The sequence below is a fragment of the Corella eumyota genome, chromosome 3, assembly GCF_963082875.1.
Source record: "Corella eumyota chromosome 3, kaCorEumy4.1, whole genome shotgun sequence".
Taxonomy (NCBI): domain Eukaryota; kingdom Metazoa; phylum Chordata; class Ascidiacea; order Phlebobranchia; family Corellidae; genus Corella; species Corella eumyota.
The window spans coordinates 272,813-294,267 of NC_137492.1; the positions used below are offsets into that span (position 1 = coordinate 272,813).

Consider the following 21,455-nt stretch of genomic DNA (forward strand, 5'->3'; position numbering starts at 1 on the left):
CAAAACGTCTTACTACGATTTCATCTTCGTTTAATTTTAGAAATTCTGAAAACCGCAAAGCAACCGTTAACAGGTAGGCGTATTACTGCTCTCAAGCGCCAACTGCCGGATTACAAATATCCTGTGCTAATAAATAATTATCCTCAAAAATGTATTAGCTATTGCAAAAAAAACTTACTTATTAACGTACCTTCTTAACAGTATGTGGTTTAATTATCTTTGCGTGATCTAAGATTTATTTATTTAGAATTAACATTAATGTAAGCAGAAACCAGACATTGAAATTTCATTGGCATGATGCATACATCTTCAATAGAGCAATAAAACGAATGGTTTTTATCAGGCTTACCCCACTAGCAGGTCGAAGAAATAATCTTAAGTTTTTCAGTATTACCACATACACTAGGTAATACAAGATAGCAAATGCTTTCGACTGTTATATTTTGAACCATTTCAGGTCTATAATAACTTGAACTTAAGACTGGTGTATATTATAAGGTTAATATTAAAGAATAAATCTTAGACAATTTGAATTTTCAATGCATTTTTTCAGGTTGAAATATATAAGAACAAACACATACTAATAGATCAATTTATACATATACTGTCGAGATGCACCTTTCTAATACATGTAAATGAAATAATTCAATATTCTAAATCATTTATGTAAAATATAAACAAGATTAATATATATTGGCAAAAGCATGAAGAAAATGATATTCACATAAAGTAAATGGTCGTAACTCAATTGCAAAACTATTAACAACAACTGATGGTAATACTAAAATGTTATTGCAAACAAAAAATAGAAGAATAGAGAAAATATTTCATGTCAGGACTTCAATGAAATACCACTAACAAATTTAATGGTGTAATAAACATTTAACCAACTGAATATGAGGTTATTAATACTGGTTTGCAAAAACATTTTATTTAATAACCTAGAATGAAGTTCAAAGTTTAATGAAAATCCAATGTCAAGTTCAACTAAATTAATGGCTTAAAAACTCAAATTATAATTGGAAATTCAAGATTATTTAAAAAAAATAAGAAACAAGTTGAATAAAACTCTTTTAAATTTAAAAATATTTGACAAAATAAAAGAAATAATAAATTTTAAGAAAAATGATTCACAATGACCTCCAGGAGGATGAGTTACTCCGATCCGGAGGATTCCTCAAGTTGTTCTCCAGGAAGACCTCATCTCGAGGACTGAGAAGATAAGTTCAAACTCAACCGGATCTTCATCCGCCCCCAAACTCCCCGAGTTCTCATGGATAAGGGAAATCAAGTTGTCATCAAGGGAGTTCAAACAGGGGTCCGGAAGGGGAAGTCCCTTGCTACCCACTGAGTACCCAACCTAAAAAAAAGCAAATTAATAAAAAAAAAATTTGATAACAACCCCCCAAAATGTTAACTTACATCATCTGGGTGAATGTTGACCCTCACCCCCACTTTAATCTGCCCCGCCTCCCTCAATGTTTTGGTATGTGGAACTAAGGCCTGGAAACAACCGTTTGCAACTTGCTCAGCTAACCTGCTCATGTCCATTACGTCACTCGTGCTCTTGAAGAAGAAAACCTAAAACATTGGTTGTTTACATCTAATGTTAAGTTGTGCAATCTGGGCTGCTTTACTACAACCAATCAAAAGCCCGCCTTCGATCAGTATTTTATTTAGTGTAATATATATTTGCAACTTTCAACTAATATTTTCAGCGATAATTTACACTGTACAGCACTACCTGCAGTTTTATTTAATTTGTAGACATTTAAATTGGACATACATTTACATGGATATTTTTTTATTTTTTTGTATATATCTTTATCCTCGATGGGTAAAAAACCGCGATTTGATTCCCACTTATATTAACCTCGATTTGATTCCCACTTATATGCAGGGTTATAAGGAAAGAACCAAAGACCTGAGTTAAATAGTAATGCCCTGTTTGTTAATCTTAAACTTTTACCTGATTCCATCTCAGTAAATGTTGTTTCGCTTTCTTCTCACTTTTTCCCTGAACATTATATCCAATCACTCCTTCAAACGAACGGAAATCGATCGGACTTAACAACCTGGACAAAAGTGTTTACTATAAAAAAGTGTCTACTCCTTTAAAATAGGTTTAATCAGTTATAAACTGACAGGGGCCAACAAATTGTAATTATTTATTAAAAATTAAAATTATTAATTGATATTTACCCGATATTAAATTTAGTGTCATCAGAAATCCATCTAATTTCAACCGAGCGACCGACATCATTATTTTCCTATTAATATATTTATTATATGTATTATTACAATCAATGTGACATAATTTACTAAACTAAAAAAAAATATTTAGTTTTTCCAGCAAAAACTCAACATTCCCCTCGAATATTGTAACATTATCTATTAAGAGCCATCGCAAGTGATAATACCTCAACTATTGTGTCAAGATACAAACTATAAAGTAACAACACAATTTTACCTTAAATTCTTGCCCCAACACAATTTTACCTTAAATGTTTCTAGTATAATTTGATAATTAATTCATATAGAGGGTGATTATCCTTATACAATTGTTCATAGAATCTGAACCCCACAAACCTGGGTTGGTGAATTGTGGTTCGAGGAATCACATCTTATCCTGTGGTCATCCATCGACCTCAGTGACTCCTTCAAGGTCAACATCCGCTCCGGTAGAAGTTGGATCATCACCCCATCTAGTGAATAAAATTGATTAAAAAATTAAATTATAAACAACACAAATTTTAACATCAAATATGTTAACATAAAATTAAAACTTTTTCTGACCTTCCACTACCGTACACTTGGCTTGCTGGGTGCTTCCTGTCTTCAATGATCCGTTGAAAACTACAAACGCTGCCCCGGCCTCGTTCTACAAGTTGTGTTAATACAAATAATTAGTTTTAGTGGCATGTAAACTATAGCTTTGTAGTTTCACAAGTTTTCTAAAATATAAGTATTTAAAAAAAATAAAAACAAATTTGTGAAACAAATTAGTACAAGAAAGGGATAGTGGAACTTATGTATGTCCATTTTATAAGCCCTAAAAAATAAATAAAACTACTGTTTGTGGTGTACAGGTGAACTATTAAAGACAAATATTAATTGAGAGTATATTACCATATTACAAAAAAAGGATGGGCAATAGAAAGGTTTAATTAATGAAGAAGCACCGTTTAGACTTACAAAGCAACATTTAGAAAAAGCAGACTTTTAATGTTAGTATAAATTAAAGCTTACCTTATTATCCTTAGCTCCTGATATAACCTGAGTGGTGTAAGTATGCTCAGATTTATCCTGGATTGCTGATAGATGCGAAGTAAATTGTTCGGATGAAATATTATCAGAACCAAAAGCTAGAACGTGTTCATTCGAGCTGTTCATGATCTTAATCATGTCGGAAAACCTGAAAAATAACAGAATGTAGTATTTTAAATTACATACAATTAAAACATATAACATATAATACCGGCAGCGTTGTGTAGTGGTAAGAACCACCATGAGGTCAGGAGTTTAATCCGCACTGCTCTCATGCTGTAGCGTCCTTGAATAAGGCGCTATGAACGGTATATACTTCTGTTTAGCCAACATTTAATTAGCAGCTTAATTATCAGACAATTATAATCTATAATATCCCAAACTGCCACAGCCAACTCGAGACTGGGTCGGGGTAACAGTTGTTACTCTATGTTTAAGTCGCGCATTCGACTTTCCCACATCGAGGGTAAAGATATATACAAAAAAAAAAATAATTTGAAATAGTGCCATTTTTTTGCCATATAAAGGGAGGTAACATTTAACTAATATTTGCCCAAGATATTTAAACTGCAAACCACAGTTTTTTATTTCAAAAAGGCTATAAATTGAACATACATATACATTGCCCAATCATTTTCATTATATAGGTAAATACAGATTAAACATTTAAGTTAAACTTAGTTTAAATTATTTGAACTCACCTATTACAAGGAATACTGACAACCACATTAGAGTCAGTGACCACCACACTCAACCCAGGCACAACAACAACCTTGTATTTATAATTCCTACAATCACATAATATTGCGAGGATCGTGTTGTTCACATCCTTGTAAACTTCATCTCGGTTCTCATGGTTGGTGAGAGGGTAAGGGTATTCTATGAAATAAATATGATTTAAAGTATAATCCCTAAGGCAAATATCACTAAATTTAATTCCAACTGATGACATGTCGTAGCATATTTAAGTAAGACTTAAAGATCTTGGGTTCAATTCCAACTGCTGGCATGTTGTAGCTTCCTTAAGTAAGACCTAAGATTCTAGGTTTGATTCCCACTGCTAGCATGTTGTAGCTTCCTTAAGTAAGACCTAAAAATCCTGGGTTTGATTCCCACTGCTAGCATGTTGTAGCATCCTCAAGTAAGACCTGAGATCATGGGTTTAATTCCCACTGCTGACATATTGTAGCATCCTTAAGTAAGACCTAAGATCATGGGTTTAATTCCCACTGCTGGCATATTGTAGCATCCTTGTAAAGCCTAAGATCCTGGGTTTAATTCCCACTGCTGGCATGTTGTAGCATCCTTGAGTAAGGCCTGAGGTCCTGGGTTTGATTCCAACTGCTTGCATGTTGTAGCATTCTTGAGTAAGACCCAAGATTTGGGGTTTGATCCCCAGTATGTAATCTAAACCATATACACAACAACAAAACTTACGTTTATATTTAGCCCCGAGCCCCAATAACAACCTGGGGGGGAAGAGTTTGGCCCATGGGGTCTCGTGTTTGTGCACCAGTAACCCAAACAACATGGAGGAGAAAGTTGTGGTGTTGGAGGCTAAGTGTAATCGTTCACCTGCACAATAATGAGATTTTAAGTGGAAAAAACTTAATTTTAAAAGAACTCGATTTTGCCAAGTAAACATAGTAACATTATTTGACATCTTAAACCAGAGTTATGGTTGTTGCAAAACTTACACAAGACATCATTTCTTAAGTTTGTGTCATCCTGAAGAGTCCTCCTCAGGAACAAGATCCCAGAATATTCCTTGGATCCAAACAACGTCGGGTTCGTGGAATCAATACTGAGATAAATATTCCAATAAAAATATTAAATAAAAACTCAAGTTTTACCCAACAATTTTAGGTACCAGCAAATGCAAAATAGGTTTCCATTAACTAAGTATTCTTACAAATTAGCCCTTGCTTAACAAATACAAAAACAAGGCTTAAAACCCCCTTAATTTATAATAAGGTTAAAGTTAGAATGTAAGAAAAATACAAAATTTTGAACCATACTCACAAATCAGAAATTAGCAAGAAATCCATCGAATGAACGGCTTTCCCTTTCCGAGCTTGGTTAAACAAATGAGCGTATAATGTGAAAGCTTGGAGGGGAATAAGGGTTTGTGATGCAATAATTAAACCCACTTCTGATTGGCCGACAAGATCGAGACCAACGGAGGTGAAGTAACTGCATTGTGAGCCAGCATCTGTAGATAAACAACATTTTTATAATTTCAGATAAATGTTGATTTGTTATACTTGCAACAACTAGTTGATAACCCACCCTACACTTAGAATTTAACTTGTCATAAAATGGTTGAACTTTTTAACTAATATTTACTCTCGATAATTGACATGCGTACCACAAATGGTAATTTATTTGAAAGATTTATTAATTGCATGTAAATGTCTACTAAGATCCATTATTTATGGATTTACCTTGAATTATAAAAACAATCTTATGTTAACAAATATATTGATTATGACCCCTTATAACTACACAAATTAAAACCAAATTGTATCCAACTTACAATTTATAATTTTGAGAAGTACAAAGAGGTTCGGACTGAGTAGGAAAACAACGCCATCTTGTGTCCTCAGCATTCTCTCCAGCTCGTTCAACTCTGAATGTTCGTCCACGATGTAACCTCCTTCATCATCATAACCTGGGTTGAAGGTAACATTATAATACTAAATGGTCGATTGCCTGACCTACAGGATAAAAATTTTAATGAGTTTTAATATTTTATTATTTCACCTACCAGCAATAATTGGAGGATAAAGTGATGCTGCAGTGTTTCCGTTTCTTTGTCGGGATTTTATCCCCCTAAAATATCAGAGTTGCCAATTAAATTTAAATTTTTAAAATACTGTTAGAGTTATAATAAAAAGTAATTGTTGTGTTTTTTTTTAAATTTAAACAGTGCATTGGTAATGGAAGTGGAATAATTAAATCATTAAAATGTCGCAAATCTAATTAATCAATTAAATAATTTTACAAACTAAAAACATTGTTGCGAAAATATTCAATAAACAAACTAATAATTATAATCAATACACCAAATCTACAAAATATAAAAAACCCTCTATTAATAAAACTTTGAGTAGGTTGACAGCCTACTATTATTATTCAGTTTGTGGTAGATTTAAAAATTTAGGTAAAGGCAAATATTTGTTTAAGAGAGCCATTAATTTGATCTTTTTATTGTTTCAACAAAGAGCTTTCCATTTTAAAACAACTTTCAACATTCCAAGTTTTATAGATAGGTTGTATTGTTAAACTTTAATTTTCACTGCTGGCATGTTGTAGCATCCTTAAGTAAGACCTGAGATTCAAGGTTTAATTTCCACTGCTGGCATGTTGTAGCATTCTTAAGTAAGACCTAAGAGTCTGGGTTCTATTTTGAGTAAGACCTAAGAGTCTGGGTTTGATTCCCACTTCTGGCATGTTGTAGCATCTTTGGGTAAGACATGAGATCTATTGTTAAACTACTACATAAAAAAAAATTAAAAATATGTCGATAAATATATTATAAGTTAATTAATGCCATTAAAAAATATTTTTCTTATTTTTACTAAACAATTAAAACCACCGACCTTGCCAGTCTGGAGGGGGGTGGAGGGGTGTCGGGTAAAGTAGCTGGGTGATCAGGTCGGGTCCCATCAAAGAACCTCACACTTTTAGGGGTACTACTTCCACTTGAGTCTAAAGTAATTTAGATTTAATTTAATTTTTAAAACAATCAAACATAATAATGTGAAAAATTATAATTTACCATCTGAGTTTTTGAGTACGGGTCTCGGAGCACTACTAGTGCCACTAGTGGTGGGATTTAATGAAAGTTGTTGCCGTAAGTTGGCCTCGGCTTGAAGGGTATCAGCTGCGAAAAAATTTTATTATTTTTTACATTTTTAAAATCACAACAAAAAAGCAAAAATTAAAGTTTTCCCAAAAATAGGCTGTCGTAAACTGTCAGAATAATATGTAACAACTAATATTTGACCAATATAATTAGCCTGCCACAAACAACATTATTTTGAAGGCCTATTATTTAAATATATACACACTAAGCTTCATTAATTATGGATTTATATTAATTAGTTCAAGTTTCTGGTTAAAGCTTTAGTTCGTTAATATAAAACCAACCTTGGACAATGGAGTTGAAGCAAGTGACGCAAACCCTGGCTTCAGTAAACTCTAAATATTCCAATCTACTTCTTAGGTTGCAACAATTATTACAGAAGATCTGTCCACAAGCTCGACAATGATGTCTGAAAAAAGTTAATTTTAATTAATAAAACATAATACTTTAAATTGTGTCGTAACTTTATTAATTTCAATTTATACAAAATTTTAATTTTTTCAAGGTTTAAAATCAAATTAGTTAAAGTTAAATTTAACTTTTTGAACATTAACTTTAAAGCAAAGTTTTTTTTGAAGTTATACTGTATAAGAAAGTAAGAGTATATATCATTTAATTTGAATAAGTTGAGATAGGGGAAATAAGAAATAAATTTAGGGAAGAAATCAATTTGGGGTAGTTAGGCGAATAACTACTGTATAAAATGGTGAATTTTATTATTATACTGAGGATTAAGATATTTAGATAGAAGGGAAATAAAAAAGTGGTAGAAATGATGGTTTTGGTTTAAAATGGTTGCTGGACCAATATTTAAACTACAACCAACCTTCTTTTAGTGAAACTGAACTTGGTTTGACATTTGGTGCACACTAGTGATTGGTCATCTGGTATCCAATGTGGTTTGGTGTGCCCTGGTCTGGTTATTAAACTACCATTTACTGGTTCACCACTTGTGGATGGTGTTTCAGTGGTGGATGGTTCAGTTCGTGTTGGCTTAAAAGAAGATAATTAATTGTTTTTTATTTTGTTCAACTTTAAATCAAATCAAGACATTACAAATTGTCAATAATACAAAATTAATTACAAATTTATAATTAGTTTAAAGTTAATTACGAGTTAGTCGTTACCTCGTTATTAGTTGTTTGATTTTCACTTTCTTCAAGTAGAACTGAAACAAAAAACAAACAACTTTCACTTTCTTAATGAGGGTTTTAAAGAAACTCTAAATCATATTTTTACAATAAAACTAAAACTTACCGTTTGGTTGAGAGGTTTCCGCAGAAGAGGAAGGTTCTTGGTCTACTCTGGTTCCGGCAGAATAATCCTCAGCTATTACGGCAGAATAAGAAGGTGGGGCGACATTTGGGTAAGAACTTTCGCTCGCCTGGTGTTGGGATGAAGTTGGGTAAGAACTTTCGCCTGCCTGGTGTTGGGGTGAGGTTTGGTAAGAACTTACACCTGCCTGGTGTTGGGGTGAAGTTGGGTGAGAACTTTCGCCTGCCTGGTGTTGGGGTGAAGTTGGGTAAGAACTTTCGCCTGCCTGGTGTTGGGGTGAAGTTGGGTTAAAACTTTCGCCTGCCTGGTGTTGGGGTGAAGTTGGGTTAGAACTTTCGCCTGCCTGGTGTTGGGGTGAAGTTGGGTAAGAACTTTCGCCTGCCTGGTGTTGGGGTGAAGTTGGGTTAGAACTTTTGCCTGCCTGGTGTTGGGGTGAAGTTGGGTAGGAACTTTCGCCTGCCTGGTGTTGGGGTGAAGTTGGGTTAGAACTTTCGCCTGCCTGGTGTTGAGGTGAAGTTGAGTTAGAATTTTTGCCCTCTAGTGCAGGGTCAACTGTGATTGGTTGATCATTTTCAATGTTTATTGTTTGTGAATTATCATCAAATAAAGTTGCAACACTTCCAGGTTGTTCAATTAAATTACCATCAATATTTGTTGAACTTTCATTAATGTTTGTTGTGTTTACATCAATCTGATGCTTATGTTGTTGAACAAGTTGAGTCTGTGTTAAACTGTCGTGTGAATTGTTTTCGATTTCAATTTCATTTTTTCGTAAATCCTTCACAATCTGAGAAGTTATCGAAACTTTTCGTTCAGGAGAAATATCGTTTGTATGTGTGTCAATGCTGTTTTCTGAAGTCATAGAGGTCGTCTCTGATGTCACAGAAGTTGCTTGTGATGTTATAGGAGTTATCTGTGATGTCGTAGGAGTTGTCTGTGATGTCATAGTACATATATTGTTATATGATGTCACAGAAGTTTTAGACATATCCTTGTGTGATGTAATAAGAGGCTTCTCTTTTTCTAATTTACTAGGTGAATTCTGTGATGCGATAAAAGGCTGTTGTGATGTCACAGTTGATTTATTTGTTTGTAATGTAATATCAGGTAATTGTGATGTCATATTGTTTAATATTTGATCAGAATAAGCAGAAGTTTCTGCCATAAATTCGTCAAATTCCGCTTGATCAACGTCAAATTCCTCGTCAAAACCAACTTTGTTGGAAATGCTAACTTTCTCGTTTTGTAAGTTCTTACCGGGTTGGTTTTTGTTTTTTTCTTCAAGTTGAATATTTGTATTAGATTGAACATCTTTATTGTTTGAACTGGTAACAACTACTTTACTTTTATTTAAATAATCATTGTTTACAGTTCCAATGTTCTGTTGGTTCATTTTATTTGTTTTAAGATTTTCTTGGGTTTTAGGTTCTGGAATCATTATATTTGATTTATCGGACACAAAAGCTTTGTTTGTGTGGTCGTTAGAATAGAACCCATTGTCTTTATTTGTTGAAGAGTAATTGTTGTTTGTTATTATCGTTTCAATGTCATTTTCAGATAGTGACAACAACATGTCAAGGTCGTTCTGAGGGGGTACATTTTTCAGGGAGGGTATATTTTTCTGGGGGGGGATATGATGTTCAGGGGTGGAAAAATCAATCAACATTTCGGTCTCAATTGGTTTCAAAATTTTTTTTTTATTTTCTTTTTTTGGGGAAATTATTTTTAGATTTTGCTTTTGTTGTTTAATAGGAGCTGAATTTTTTACAACTAAAAATAAAAAAAAATCACATGATCAATACTTTGGGATAACTATTAATAGAGATTAAATAAAGTTGTTTATAAAGTAATTAAATCCATTTTATGGCAGTTGTTAAGGTCTAAAACAACTTCACATGGGGTCTTAGGTTTGTTCCCCACTGCTTCCACATCAGGTTTTTAGTGTTAACAATCTGACAGCAGTGCCCAACAATTAAACTGAAGTAAGCATTTAGTTTCAAGTCAGACAAAATAAATTAAACCGAAAAGTTCAAACCCCACCTTTTGTTTGTGGTTTGCTTGGGATTTCAGTTTCTTCAAATTCGTCCAAAATTCGATCCAGGTCACTCGCAGCAGCAAAAAAGTCGGCCATACTAATATCTTTGTAATTTTAAATATAACGAAACTTAAACAAAGTCTAAAATGAAAACTATTGTTAGTTTAACAGCATAGTCGAAATTTCTAGTCGCAAATAAAACTAATTTAAACAAAATAAATAACATTACACTAGCAGAATAGATATACCCTGGTTAATAAATTAATTAAATTTTACTAAATCCTGTTTCGAAATCAATTTACACTTAGATTAACTTTCAACAAAAATAAACAAATGGATTGACATCTTAATTCGTTACGCTTGATGGAGCGAGTTACCATTTTTATTTTATCCTCGAAAAAATAATTTAATCCTGTATTAATAAAGTCATATTTTAAAATAAATAAAGTTAGTACCTAAAAATAAATTACGTAATGTTATATTAAACAAATTTAGTTATATACTTTTACCTTTAAAATAGATTTAAATTAAATTTAGGTTTTCTATTTCAAAAAGTTAAGTTAACAAACATTTTATAGAAGTTTACGAAATAACGAAAACAGTTTATTTAGAGAACATAATTCAAATAACAGTGTCGCAAACAAAAATAAAAAAGCTTTTTTTACAAAAACTTTCATCAATTTAACAAAATACTGAGTAACTAGGCAAAAATTCAAGACAAAAAAACAGAAATTAGCCTAAATATTTTCGACAAATCAATAGTTCATGTTAAGAACCTATTATTTATTTCCACTATAGTCTTAAGGTAAAGTTTTTACAAATATCATAAACTTAAATTTAACACAGTTTTTAAAGAATCATAATATTTGTTTTTAACAAAATTACAACAGAAAACAAGTTGGTTAAAAGTTAAAAAAATTAACAACATAAATTAAACAAGTTTAATTAGTAACCTTAATTAGGCTGAAAACTTATTAAAAATTTAAGTTGTTTATAATAGTTTGATAATCCTCTATTTAAATGATATGATTGTGTGTTAACAATGGTGTATTATGTTTTATTATCTTGTAATAATCCTCATATCGTGAGGGTAATCTTCATAAAGTGAGACAATGTAAGGTCCAGACCCGTGATCTTCATCTGAGTATTCGACCTCGAACTCTGTTTGTTGTCCTTTCTGTGAATCTAACAGCCGCAAGATCTTCCCGTTGTACCACTTACTCCCTTCATTTGTGGTCTGCCATCGGTGTAATATTAAAGTGCCCCTAAAAAATGAAACATTTTTTTGTATTTATCTTTATCCTCGATGTGGGAAAGTCGAATGCGCGACTTAAACATAGAGTAACATTAGTTACTTCGACCTAGTCTTAAGTTGACATTAACAGTTTGGGTTATTATAAATTATAATTGCCCGATAATTAATCTGTTTATTAATGGTTAGCTCAGCAGGAGTTTATACTGTTTATAGCGCCTTACTTTAGGGCGTTACAGCATGAGATGAGTGGGGATTGAACCCATGACGTTATGGTGGTGTAGTAAGTTTTATTACCGCTACATCACGCTGCCGGTAATTTTTCACCCATATTTGTTATTTGCATTAATATTAGCTAAAATTAATTTTTATGATGGTTTTAGAAATACAGCATTTTAGCTTTGTATATACAAAGGACTAAACACAAGTAATTTTATAACAAATAAACGAACCTTCTGAACCAACGTTTACCATCCGACATTCTTGGTATATTTTTCACTTTATCCTCATTTTCTTTATTGTAATTTTTCACCAAAGGAGGCACTGCTGATTCATCAACTTCAACCAATGAGAATGGTTTCTTTGAATCTAAAATTTTCGATAAAATTAAAGTATTTTCGTAGATTAAATAAAAACGAAAGGTTTACCAACAAGAAAGTAAATTGAATTTGCAATACTGCTGACTGAGACCATATGACCTTGGTTTGATTACTATTTTGTTAAGTTAAACTCCTACCGGAAGCCACAGTTATCCCGCTGCATCCACAAACAGTTTTCTGATGTTTTCTAAACAACATCACGTTCCCAAACATTAAATAACAGTTCGGGCATTTGATCTTTAACTTGTCTGTGAAAGCAAAAAAAATCAATCAAAAGTAAAAAATATTAAACCACAAAATAATGAACAACATATTTAAAACCCATTAGTATAGACTTTTTGTATATATCTTTATTCTTGATGTGGAAAGGTCGCGACTCTAACATAGAGTAACAACAGTTACCCCAACCCATTCTCAAGTTGACTTTGGCAGTTTGGAATATTATAGATTTTAATTGCCCGATAATTAAGCTGTTAATTAAGTGCTGGCTCAGCAGGAGTTTATACTGTATATATCGCCTTACTCAAGGTTGCTAGAGAACCTCATGTAGTGTAGCATTGAACCCACGACCTCATGTGTGGTGTAGCAAGTGTTCTGACCACTTCACCAAGCCGCTGTTCAATTTTATTTAAAGGTTTATATACAATTTAAACAAATAAGTTGATAAAATATAATTTACTTTGCTCTTTCTCCTTCAATCCATCTTCTCTATCTTTATCATCCTAAAAAAAGGAAAAAAATTAGTTTAATAAAAAATTATTTTGTGAAATTTAAGTTTTATAATATTTAATTTAAACCAAACTTCACCTTTTTTATGTCAGGTTTTGTTGCACCTTCTGTTAACTTTGTTGCTGGATTCTAAACAGAAAATAATTTTATTCATTAAATTACAAAGTTTTAATGTAAGTTATATTATTTAGGTTACCTTACTCTGTAATGTTGTTGTTTCTTTTGGGTTTGTTTTGTCTGGTTGTGATGTCATAGTTGTCTTCTTTATACCTGTTTAAACAAAATGTTGACAATATTTATGCCAAATTTATAGGCCTACAAAAAATACAAAACTGCCATTTGTGGTGACAATTGTGACTTTAGGGCGGCCTAAAGACTAAGATAACTATTAGCATACAAACAATATACAACTTACCCAGATTTGTAGATTTTCCGACGTACGAACTTATAACTTCAGCGTCGTAAAACAATCCATCCGTATATTTGACCACGACCTAAAAGTTAAACAATAAATTAATCTAAACTACAGCATGGCATCAGTTGAAATATTGGGTATATCTTGTTCCTCAGTTACCTTGGTTTCTGGTTTTAAATCCCATGATTTGATTGGTTCGTCGTCCTCATATGTCATCTCCTTTAAGTTGTTCACCCACATTTGTAAACCGTCCTCAAACCTCACTAAAGCTCCTGTTGGGTAAAACAAAAAGATCTCAATTAAGTTTAAGTTGCATCGTTGGACCTAGTAAATTGCCTGGCATTCCGTCTGCATTTTAATTGTAATAATACAGTTATATTTTTTTTTTTTTTTTTTTTTTTTTTTTCCCATGATAATTTACCAGCACACCACAAATGGCAGTTTTATTTATTTTGTATGCCTTTAAATAGAACATTTATTCATATATATATATCGTCCACAAAGCTTTATTATATATAAATATAAATAATATAAATATATATATATATATTATATTTTGGGTTTGGTGACCATGCCATAACATACTTAAAATCTTTGTGTAAACATTAATACTTTTGGCATGTTTTAAATCATTAAATTGATTTTGTCATTTTTTCCCGTCGCATTGTTGTAATATTAATTGTATATCATATTTATTATTTACTTTTATCAATGTGCAAAAAACAAAATAAAAATAAATGTTCAGTGAATGTTAGAAATAAACATAGTAGCATAGTTTGATTTCTATTGCTGCTATGTCTGTTGTTTGTGTTGTATTTCATAATTAAAGAATGCAAAATAATTAAAAACATTGATACCTGGTTTCTTAACAATGGGGGAAGATGAAAAGTACTTGACAGTGGGTTTGATCTCCAACTTGTTAAGTTGAATCGTTGAACTTATTGGTTTGCTGTTCTGGGTTTTGGGTTTAATTTGAGTTTGTAAACTTTTAGTGGATTGGCTGAAAAAATGAGATATAGCATAATGTTAAACTGACAAAGGTAACAAACTCCTTAGACTTAAAATCTGACTTTTGTCGACAATAAATTAAAATTTAAAATAAAATTTTTAATCTCACATTATAACTTTGGTTGGAGGCTCTTCATTATTTTCAACTAACTTTCGTTTCACAGCTGAAATAAAAAACTAAATATTATAAATTAAAAGGAATTATAAATTATCAAACTAAAACTATAAAGTAAAATAAACCAAGAACTCACCAATCTTGGGTTGCACGGTGGAATCGTTGATCGTTGGTTTCAGGTTAGTGACGGTTATCACCGGGAACTTTGAGCCCGATGTTGTCGCAGTCGATGATTGGAGGGAGATTATACGGGTTGATAACGTGGAGGGAATGATGCGGAACGTTGTGGGTTTGGTGTAAGGCGGAAGAAGCATTTTTCCTGCTTGGTTAGAGGTTGAATTGTCTGAATTTGTGGGGTTTGTTCTCGTTGTGGATACCACTACAGTTGAACAATTAGCTATGGTTGTTAACGATGACAAACTACTTTTATTATTTGTTAAGACTGGTACACTGGTTGTAATTATAGTTGAGCTAGTTGTTGCTAATTTAGATGAATTGTTTTTAATGTTAGCGATTGTTCGAATAGTGCTCGTGCACGTCAACTTAGGTTTCTCAATGTTGACAACATGCGGTTGAGTTTTGTAAGTTAACTTGGTTAAAGGAACGGCTTTAAACGAAGGTTTCTGGAATGGATCGAACTCCGTTCTGTTGTACAAAGTTGCTGTTGGCAAACCAGGTATTTTACTTGTTTTGGACTGAATCATTGTGGGACGTAAATCATCAAATTTCACAGTAACAACTTCGTCCTTAACCTTTGTTGAACTTTTTACTTCTTCAGGTTCGACGAAACCGTTCATTGCTTTTTGAAGATTGTATTCCGAGTGCGCTGAACCATTAAAATTGTCGTAAACGGTCCCAGTCTTTATGACATCACAAGATGATTGTGTTTTAGCCTGGGTATGTGTAAGTAACGAGGATAAAGGGGGTAGAGGTGACGTAGAGGTCGCTGCTGTTGTTGCATTCTGTAATAAAAAATATTTTTTAGATTTTAAGAATTAGCTTAACATAATAAAGTCTAGAGGTTAAAAGTTATTATTGTTCATTTTTGGCTTTTAATTAACAAAAAATTTTAGCATTAACGAAAAAACAAATGGAATATTTTGTATTCTACGATGTTTACTTAATTTCTTACCTTATTAACTGTAACAACAGTTGGAGCTTTCGAAATTATTTTCTTTGGAATTGGAGGAGTTGAAATTTCTTTTCGAACAACTTTGGATTTCTAAATTAAAACAAAAATTCAATAAATAAATCTATAAATATTATTTTATCTAAAACAATTTTAAAAAAAATGGCTGCTATATGATTATATTGTTGGCAGTTTATTAAAATTATTTAGCAATTTGAAAAACTTACATTAGGCTCGTTACTAGCACAAGGGGACCCAATATAAATCACGGGGAATTCCCCCCTCTCAAGGGTGATCTTACGAACTTCACTATGTCCAAATATCGGGTGAATCTTGGTTTTTAAGTTGGACTTAACTGATGGCTCCACTGCATGAATGCTTTTCACTATAAATTTCTGTATTTAAACATCAAAAGTTTAAAAGATAATTAGGAGGTTGTATAGTTTTACATATGTACAATTAAACAACAGTTAAACCAACAGCATGGTGTAGTGGTCAGAACACTTCTTACACTACAAAGGATCCTGGGTAGATTCCCAGTGCTCTCACGCTGTAGCAACCTTTAGTAAAGTGCTACAACATGTATGAACTCCTACTAATCCAGCACTTAATCAGCAGCTTAATTATCGGGCAATTATAATCTATAATTTCCCAAATTGTTAAAGTCAACTTAAGACTGGGTTGGAGTAACGGATGTTATGCCAAAACGTAAACAAATTTTACAAACCTCGTTAGCTTTGGTTTGGTCCTGGTTTAGATTCCAAATCTGTTCATTATGTTTGTTTATCGACTTTGTTATTTGTGGTTTGGGTTGTGATGTCATAATTGTCTTAACACTTGATTGATTTGTAGTTTGTGATGTCATAGTCTCATCTTTAACAGTTGATTGTTCTGGGTCGAGAAATTGTTTTTTTAAAAGTGTATTCACTGGTGATTTACGACCACTAGAGGTGGCTAATGATCCACTTGACCCTGAGTTCAAGGTCACATTAGGACTTGTTGTCTCAAGCGGCAAAAGTTGTTGTGTTTTTTCAATTAAAGACATTTTTAAAATCGGTTCATTCTGTATTAAAACAAAATTAAATAAAAATTGACAATGTTAAAAAAACAATTTAATAATATAAAAATCCTATATTCTTATACCTGAGAAGTCCTTACCTTATTTCGTTTAAATTAAAGTTTAATTTGTTGTAAATAGATTTCAAATATTATTTTTATTCAACAAAATACATTTTTAATTACCTGAATTTTTTGAACTTTAAGTTGATTCTTGTTGAACAAAACAGAAATGTGCCATGCCTAAAATAAAATGGCTGACATTTTATGCTTCACTAATTTTTAATTTAGTTTCCTATTGGTTGAAATACATTTTTTCTCTTTTTTGTGCTCTCTTTTATTGATAAAAATTACTCATGGAATTTTTCATTATTTGGGCTAAGATTAAAGAAGTCAAAAAAAAATTTTAAATTACATTTTAAATATTCTGAAATTTAAAATAAAAACAAATATTTTTAGCTCAATTTTTAAACCAATATTAAGAGTTTACTTCGCTTCAATTTAAAGTAAAATATAAACCCCACAGTTACAAAAACAGATTTTTAGATAAATTTACGCAAATTTTAAACAGTTTTAACAAAAAAATGGATGATTAAAATATTAATTATTGCAATATCTTACATTTATTGTTAAAATGTAAGTTATTCGATATTAGACAGGGCAAAGTTTAACAAATTATCACACAATTTAATATTTTAAAGTTTTGCAAACAAAAATGCTTCGTTTTATGATTTAAAGTCAAACAAATTGGTTTAACCCAATGTATTTTAAGAATTTTAAAAATTAAACCCTTGAACAACAAACCAACATAACTATTAGTACAATATTTATAACTTTTTAACCCATACAACAATTAAAATTATATTATAGTCTGTAAATGGCAAGAAATTAATTTTAAAAAATACTTATGAAAAGTTTAACCATAATTATAAAACAAACAACAACATTAAAGCATTAAAATTTTACTTCAAACGCAATTCAGATCTGGTCCAAATTTAATGAAAATTTTGAGTTTTGTTTGACTGAAATTTTTTTTAGGCTACTGCCTTCTTCTTTTACTTCTCTTAAAAATTTTTTTCTATTTTAAACAAAATCTAATTTTAAAATAAATTTTAATATAAAAAATAAGTAAATAAAATTATTAAAGTTCATAAAATTTATTTAACAGAGAAATTTGTAAATTTTGTTTTAAAAATGCAGCGAAGATAAAATAAAGCAAAAACTTTGATAAAAACTTTTTTGAAAATAATATAGAAAAAGTGTTTACCAACATTTGGCCGGTTGCTGAATCATGTTTTGTTTCCAAGTTTTCAGGTTTTAGGCTGAACTAATCAGCCTAGAGTTAGTTTAGGCTTTAAACTACAAGTTAAATAAGCACAATAACAATAAATAAATATTGTAATAAGTGGTAAAAATAAACCAAACTTACCTAAATACGGTTTAATATATTTTTAGATATATTTTTCGTTTTAAATAACCACTTTTCTGAATTTAATAAAATGGATCGTTTATTGCGCTTAGGAACGGGGGGATTGGGTCAATCACCCGCCCCAGATGCCCCCATGGTCGACACGGCTGAACAGGTTTGTCTAAAGATAATTAAATAATTTTATTTTAAATAAAATTTAATTTTTTTCTTGTATCAGGTTTACATCTCTTCACTTGCTTTGTTAAAAATGTTGAAACACGGACGAGCTGGGGTTCCCATGGAGGTCATGGGGTTAATGTTGGGGGAGTTTGTAGACGATTACACTGTGAGGGTCATCGACGTGTTCGCTATGCCCCAATCAGGAACAGGTTTGGATTTTGGATTAATAAAAATATTAAATTTAGCACCATATGTTGTTTGAAATAATCCCCATTTTTCAACACTAGTGTCAGCATTTTAAACCTCTTATTTTGTTCCACTAGGTGTCAGTGTTGAGGCGGTCGACCCCGTGTTCCAAGCCAAGATGTTGGATATGTTGAAACAAACTGGAAGACCAGAAATGGTTGTTGGTTGGTACCATTCCCACCCTGGGTTTGGTTGTTGGTTATCTGGTGTTGATATCAACACACAGCAAAGTTTCGAGGCTTTGTCCGAACGAGCTGTTGCTGTGGTCGTTGACCCAATTCAGAGCGTAAAAGGAAAGGTCGTGATCGATGCGTTCCGGTTGATTAACCCCAATATGATGGTCCTCGGACAAGAACCTCGACAAACGACCTCAAATCTGGGTCATCTCCAAAAACCCTCGATTCAAGCTTTGATTCATGGACTAAACAGACATTATTACTCAATAGCGATCAACCATCGTAAGAATGAACTCGAACAGAAGATGTTACTGAATCTGCACAAAAAGAGTTGGATTGACAATCTCACCTTGGAAGATTATAATAATCACTGCAAGAATAATGAGAAAACAGCAGATGACATGCTCCAGTTAGCTAAGAATTACAAGAAAGCTTTAGAGGAAGAAGAAAAGATGACGCCTGAGCAGCTTGCGATCAAAAACGTTGGAAAACAGGATCCAAAGCGCCACCTAGAGGAAAAAGTTGATGCCCTGATGACGTCGAACATTGTTCAATGTTTAGGTGCGATGATTGACACAGTTGTGTTCAAATAATTTTCTTATTTCCGCTGCTTGAAAGTTCAACTTTGTTAAATTTCAGTTTAAAATATCATTGCAATTATTTATTCACAGCGAAGATATTTTCAAATACAACTTTGTACATTATCAGAATATTTTGTCTGCTTATGTAACACACAGTAACTAGTTAAAACAACTGGAGTAAGTAAAACTGCTTCTATGAAGATTGAAAATGTAACAAAATGAAAAACAAAATGCATAATATGATCTTATTTTAAACGGAATAACTAAGTATTAGGAATGGCAACAAAGCAATACATGCTTTCTTATAAATATAATATAAATGACAATATTACTTGCAATAAACTGAACAAACTATTATAAATATTGAAGTGAGGTAAGGTTAGGTAAGCGCAAATAAATAAATGAAATTAGAATTTGATTTTATCTTCATACAACGTAAGAATAAACATGGCAAGGAACCCGGACAAAAGTCCCAAGTTTTGAATAAAAAAACAAAACCATTTTCTATTTTTTAAATCCTTCTTTTTTGAGAGATTATGAGCTTCAGGCAGCATCCCAGCAAGTGAAATATAAAGAAAAACTCCCCCAGCTAAACTGAATATCCATCTAGCCGACTGCATATTATCTCCAACTAGGATCCCGATAATTAACCCAATATAACAACAACAAGCAGACGCAAAGTTGTAGAAAGCAGCTTGTTTAACCGACATTCCAGCACTTAGAAGGATCGCAAAATCACCCAACTCATGTGGGAACTCCTCACAGAAAATAGCGACCGAAGTGCTGACACCTTGAACTGTTGAAGTGGAGAACGAAGCCCCAATTGCTAAACCATCGATGAAGTTATGCATACCATCAGCGACTGTGATCATCCATGCAACAGTTTTAATTGACTTATAATTCGCAAACACCCAACATGAGCTCTGAGGGGAGATTTTATTGATGTCTTGACTGTGGTCAGGTGTTGTGACGATCATTAATTCTTGTTCTTGAATTTCATTTGGTTTCCAATCACCGCGGTCGCTACTTAAATCACTTTTTGAGCCCAGAATATTATCAGATTTGGTTAGTTTTGTTCCAACTGATATTTCACTTCCGTTCTCATAATCTTGCTCATGCGAAGTGTTGAAAATTCTTTCTAGAATGTTGTCAATTAAATAGAACGCGTAGCAACCGGCAAAAACAACCCCGGATCGCCAAACTGTCATCGGGTCGGAATCGATGTTAAAACCTTCAGGTAAAAGTTGGAAAAAAGCGTTACACGATAAAGTTCCAACTGCCAAGCATATAAGATACATGAGAACTTTGTTGTAGAAAGATTTATTCATCAGAGGAAGGATTGCGATTCCAACTAATGAGCACAAACTTATAATTGTCACAGATAACAACCCAAGTTGCCAAACATATTGTGGTTTATCCTCAATCATTTCAACGTCCTCCAAATTGACCTTCACATCATTAGAGTCGATATATTGAAGTACAAAAGGACATATTTCGTTTAAAACATTTTTATCCAAAATTTCAACATTTTCCAATTCAGTTCTTGATAAAATACAACTTTGTTCACTTGAAATAATTGTTTGAGATTGAATTATATTTTCAATGAGTTTTTGAGCTCCGTTTTTTCCATATTTTTCAACAAAATATTCAATTGGTTGTTTATATTTAGTACAGTTGTTTTGCGAAGAAAGTTCAAAAAAGTTAAGTAAAATTATTCCAAAAAATAAATATGACATTTTGTTTGGCAAGTCAACTAAGTTCATGTACTAAAAAATCAAGTTAATTTTTAATCACCAGACCAAATACATAATATTTAATTAACGCTATTTTTAACAATAAAAAAACCCCAAAAAGGATAAATTGTACGAGACTATTAAGATTTAGGTCAAATTCTTATAACTTAACTAGTATCTAATCGTGAATCTGAGAAATTTTGCAAAAAACATTTTTTAAAAAGATTTCCTGCACGACTTAGCACCACGTAACAGAAAAACATTTCCGAACGATTTCCTTTTCTACATAGAAGACCGCAAGCGAAAAGTTGTTTAGTCGGTAACTACGTCACCAGCGTTTCCAAACAAAAAATAAAAAAAATTGTTTTATATAAAATAACAAT

General features: G+C 32.1%; 4 protein-coding genes across 5 annotated transcripts; 1 reads left to right on the forward strand and 3 right to left on the reverse strand.

The window, feature by feature from the left end:
* Positions 1-562: 562 nt before the first annotated feature.
* Positions 563-10,591, reverse strand: LOC145744666 (uncharacterized). 2 transcript variants are annotated; one of them, XM_082562576.1, is made up of 20 exons: positions 10,451-10,591; positions 8,393-10,180; positions 8,263-8,303; positions 7,962-8,128; positions 7,420-7,544; positions 7,049-7,153; positions 6,870-6,978; positions 6,035-6,099; positions 5,804-5,938; positions 5,290-5,479; positions 4,965-5,071; positions 4,705-4,842; positions 3,969-4,146; positions 3,250-3,415; positions 2,797-2,881; positions 2,590-2,705; positions 2,203-2,270; positions 1,970-2,075; positions 1,423-1,581; positions 563-1,360 (listed from the first exon to the last, which is right to left on the reverse strand). In XM_082562576.1, the coding sequence occupies exons 1-20, from the start codon at positions 10,539-10,541 to the stop codon at positions 1,178-1,180; spliced, it is 4,122 nt and encodes a 1,373-aa protein (XP_082418702.1). In that variant the 5' UTR covers positions 10,542-10,591; the 3' UTR covers positions 563-1,177. The 2 variants fall into 2 exon arrangements, with proteins under 2 accessions (XP_082418702.1, XP_082418703.1); XM_082562577.1 differs by lacking the exons at positions 563-1,360; positions 1,423-1,581; positions 1,970-2,075; positions 2,203-2,270; positions 2,590-2,705 and having other exon boundaries at positions 2,857-2,954.
* Positions 10,592-11,041: 450 nt separating this feature from the next.
* LOC145746378 (uncharacterized) lies at positions 11,042-18,549 on the reverse strand. Its single transcript, XM_082564651.1, has 17 exons — positions 18,415-18,549; positions 18,016-18,337; positions 16,935-16,991; positions 16,420-16,755; positions 15,920-16,087; positions 15,696-15,785; positions 14,700-15,525; positions 14,558-14,612; positions 14,298-14,440; positions 13,600-13,712; positions 13,441-13,519; positions 13,222-13,295; positions 13,104-13,154; positions 12,976-13,018; positions 12,434-12,544; positions 12,150-12,285; positions 11,042-11,710 (listed from the first exon to the last, which is right to left on the reverse strand). Exons 2-17 carry the CDS (start codon positions 18,019-18,021, stop codon positions 11,506-11,508), a joined length of 2,493 nt encoding a protein of 830 aa, XP_082420777.1. The 5' UTR covers positions 18,022-18,337; positions 18,415-18,549; the 3' UTR covers positions 11,042-11,505.
* Positions 18,208-19,512, forward strand: LOC145746380 (ubiquitin C-terminal hydrolase PSMD14). The gene is made up of 3 exons (XM_082564653.1): positions 18,208-18,331; positions 18,395-18,545; positions 18,660-19,512. Exons 1-3 carry the CDS (start codon positions 18,248-18,250, stop codon positions 19,349-19,351), a joined length of 927 nt encoding a protein of 308 aa, XP_082420779.1. The 5' UTR covers positions 18,208-18,247; the 3' UTR covers positions 19,352-19,512.
* LOC145746379 (metal cation symporter ZIP14-like) lies at positions 19,376-21,268 on the reverse strand. Its single transcript, XM_082564652.1, has one exon. The coding sequence runs from the start codon at positions 21,100-21,102 to the stop codon at positions 19,747-19,749; it is 1,356 nt and encodes a 451-aa protein (XP_082420778.1). The 5' UTR covers positions 21,103-21,268; the 3' UTR covers positions 19,376-19,746.
* Positions 21,269-21,455: the final 187 nt, after the last annotated feature.

Coding starts and splice junctions, on each gene's coding strand:
- LOC145744666 (XM_082562576.1), bottom strand. CDS start 10,541: ATGGCCGACTTTTTTGCTGCTGCGAGTGACCTGGATCGAATTTTGGAC. Junction 7,154..7,419: donor CTTCAACTCCATTGTCCAAG/GTTGGTTTTATA, acceptor ATTTTTTCGCAG/CTGATACCCTTCAAGCCGAG. Junction 4,843..4,964: donor CTTAAGAAATGATGTCTTGT/GTAAGTTTTGCA, acceptor ATTATTGTGCAG/GTGAACGATTACACTTAGCC.
- LOC145746378 (XM_082564651.1), bottom strand. Junction 13,155..13,221: donor CAACAACATTACAGAGTAAG/GTAACCTAAATA, acceptor TTTTCTGTTTAG/AATCCAGCAACAAAGTTAAC. Junction 11,711..12,149: donor GGTAAACGTTGGTTCAGAAG/GTTCGTTTATTT, acceptor TTCATTTTTTAG/GGGCACTTTAATATTACACC.
- LOC145746380 (XM_082564653.1), top strand. CDS start 18,248: ATGGATCGTTTATTGCGCTTAGGAACGGGGGGATTGGGTCAATCACCC. Junction 18,332..18,394: donor TGGTCGACACGGCTGAACAG/GTTTGTCTAAAG, acceptor TTCTTGTATCAG/GTTTACATCTCTTCACTTGC. Junction 18,546..18,659: donor TATGCCCCAATCAGGAACAG/GTTTGGATTTTG, acceptor TTGTTCCACTAG/GTGTCAGTGTTGAGGCGGTC.
- LOC145746379 (XM_082564652.1), bottom strand. CDS start 21,102: ATGAACTTAGTTGACTTGCCAAACAAAATGTCATATTTATTTTTTGGA.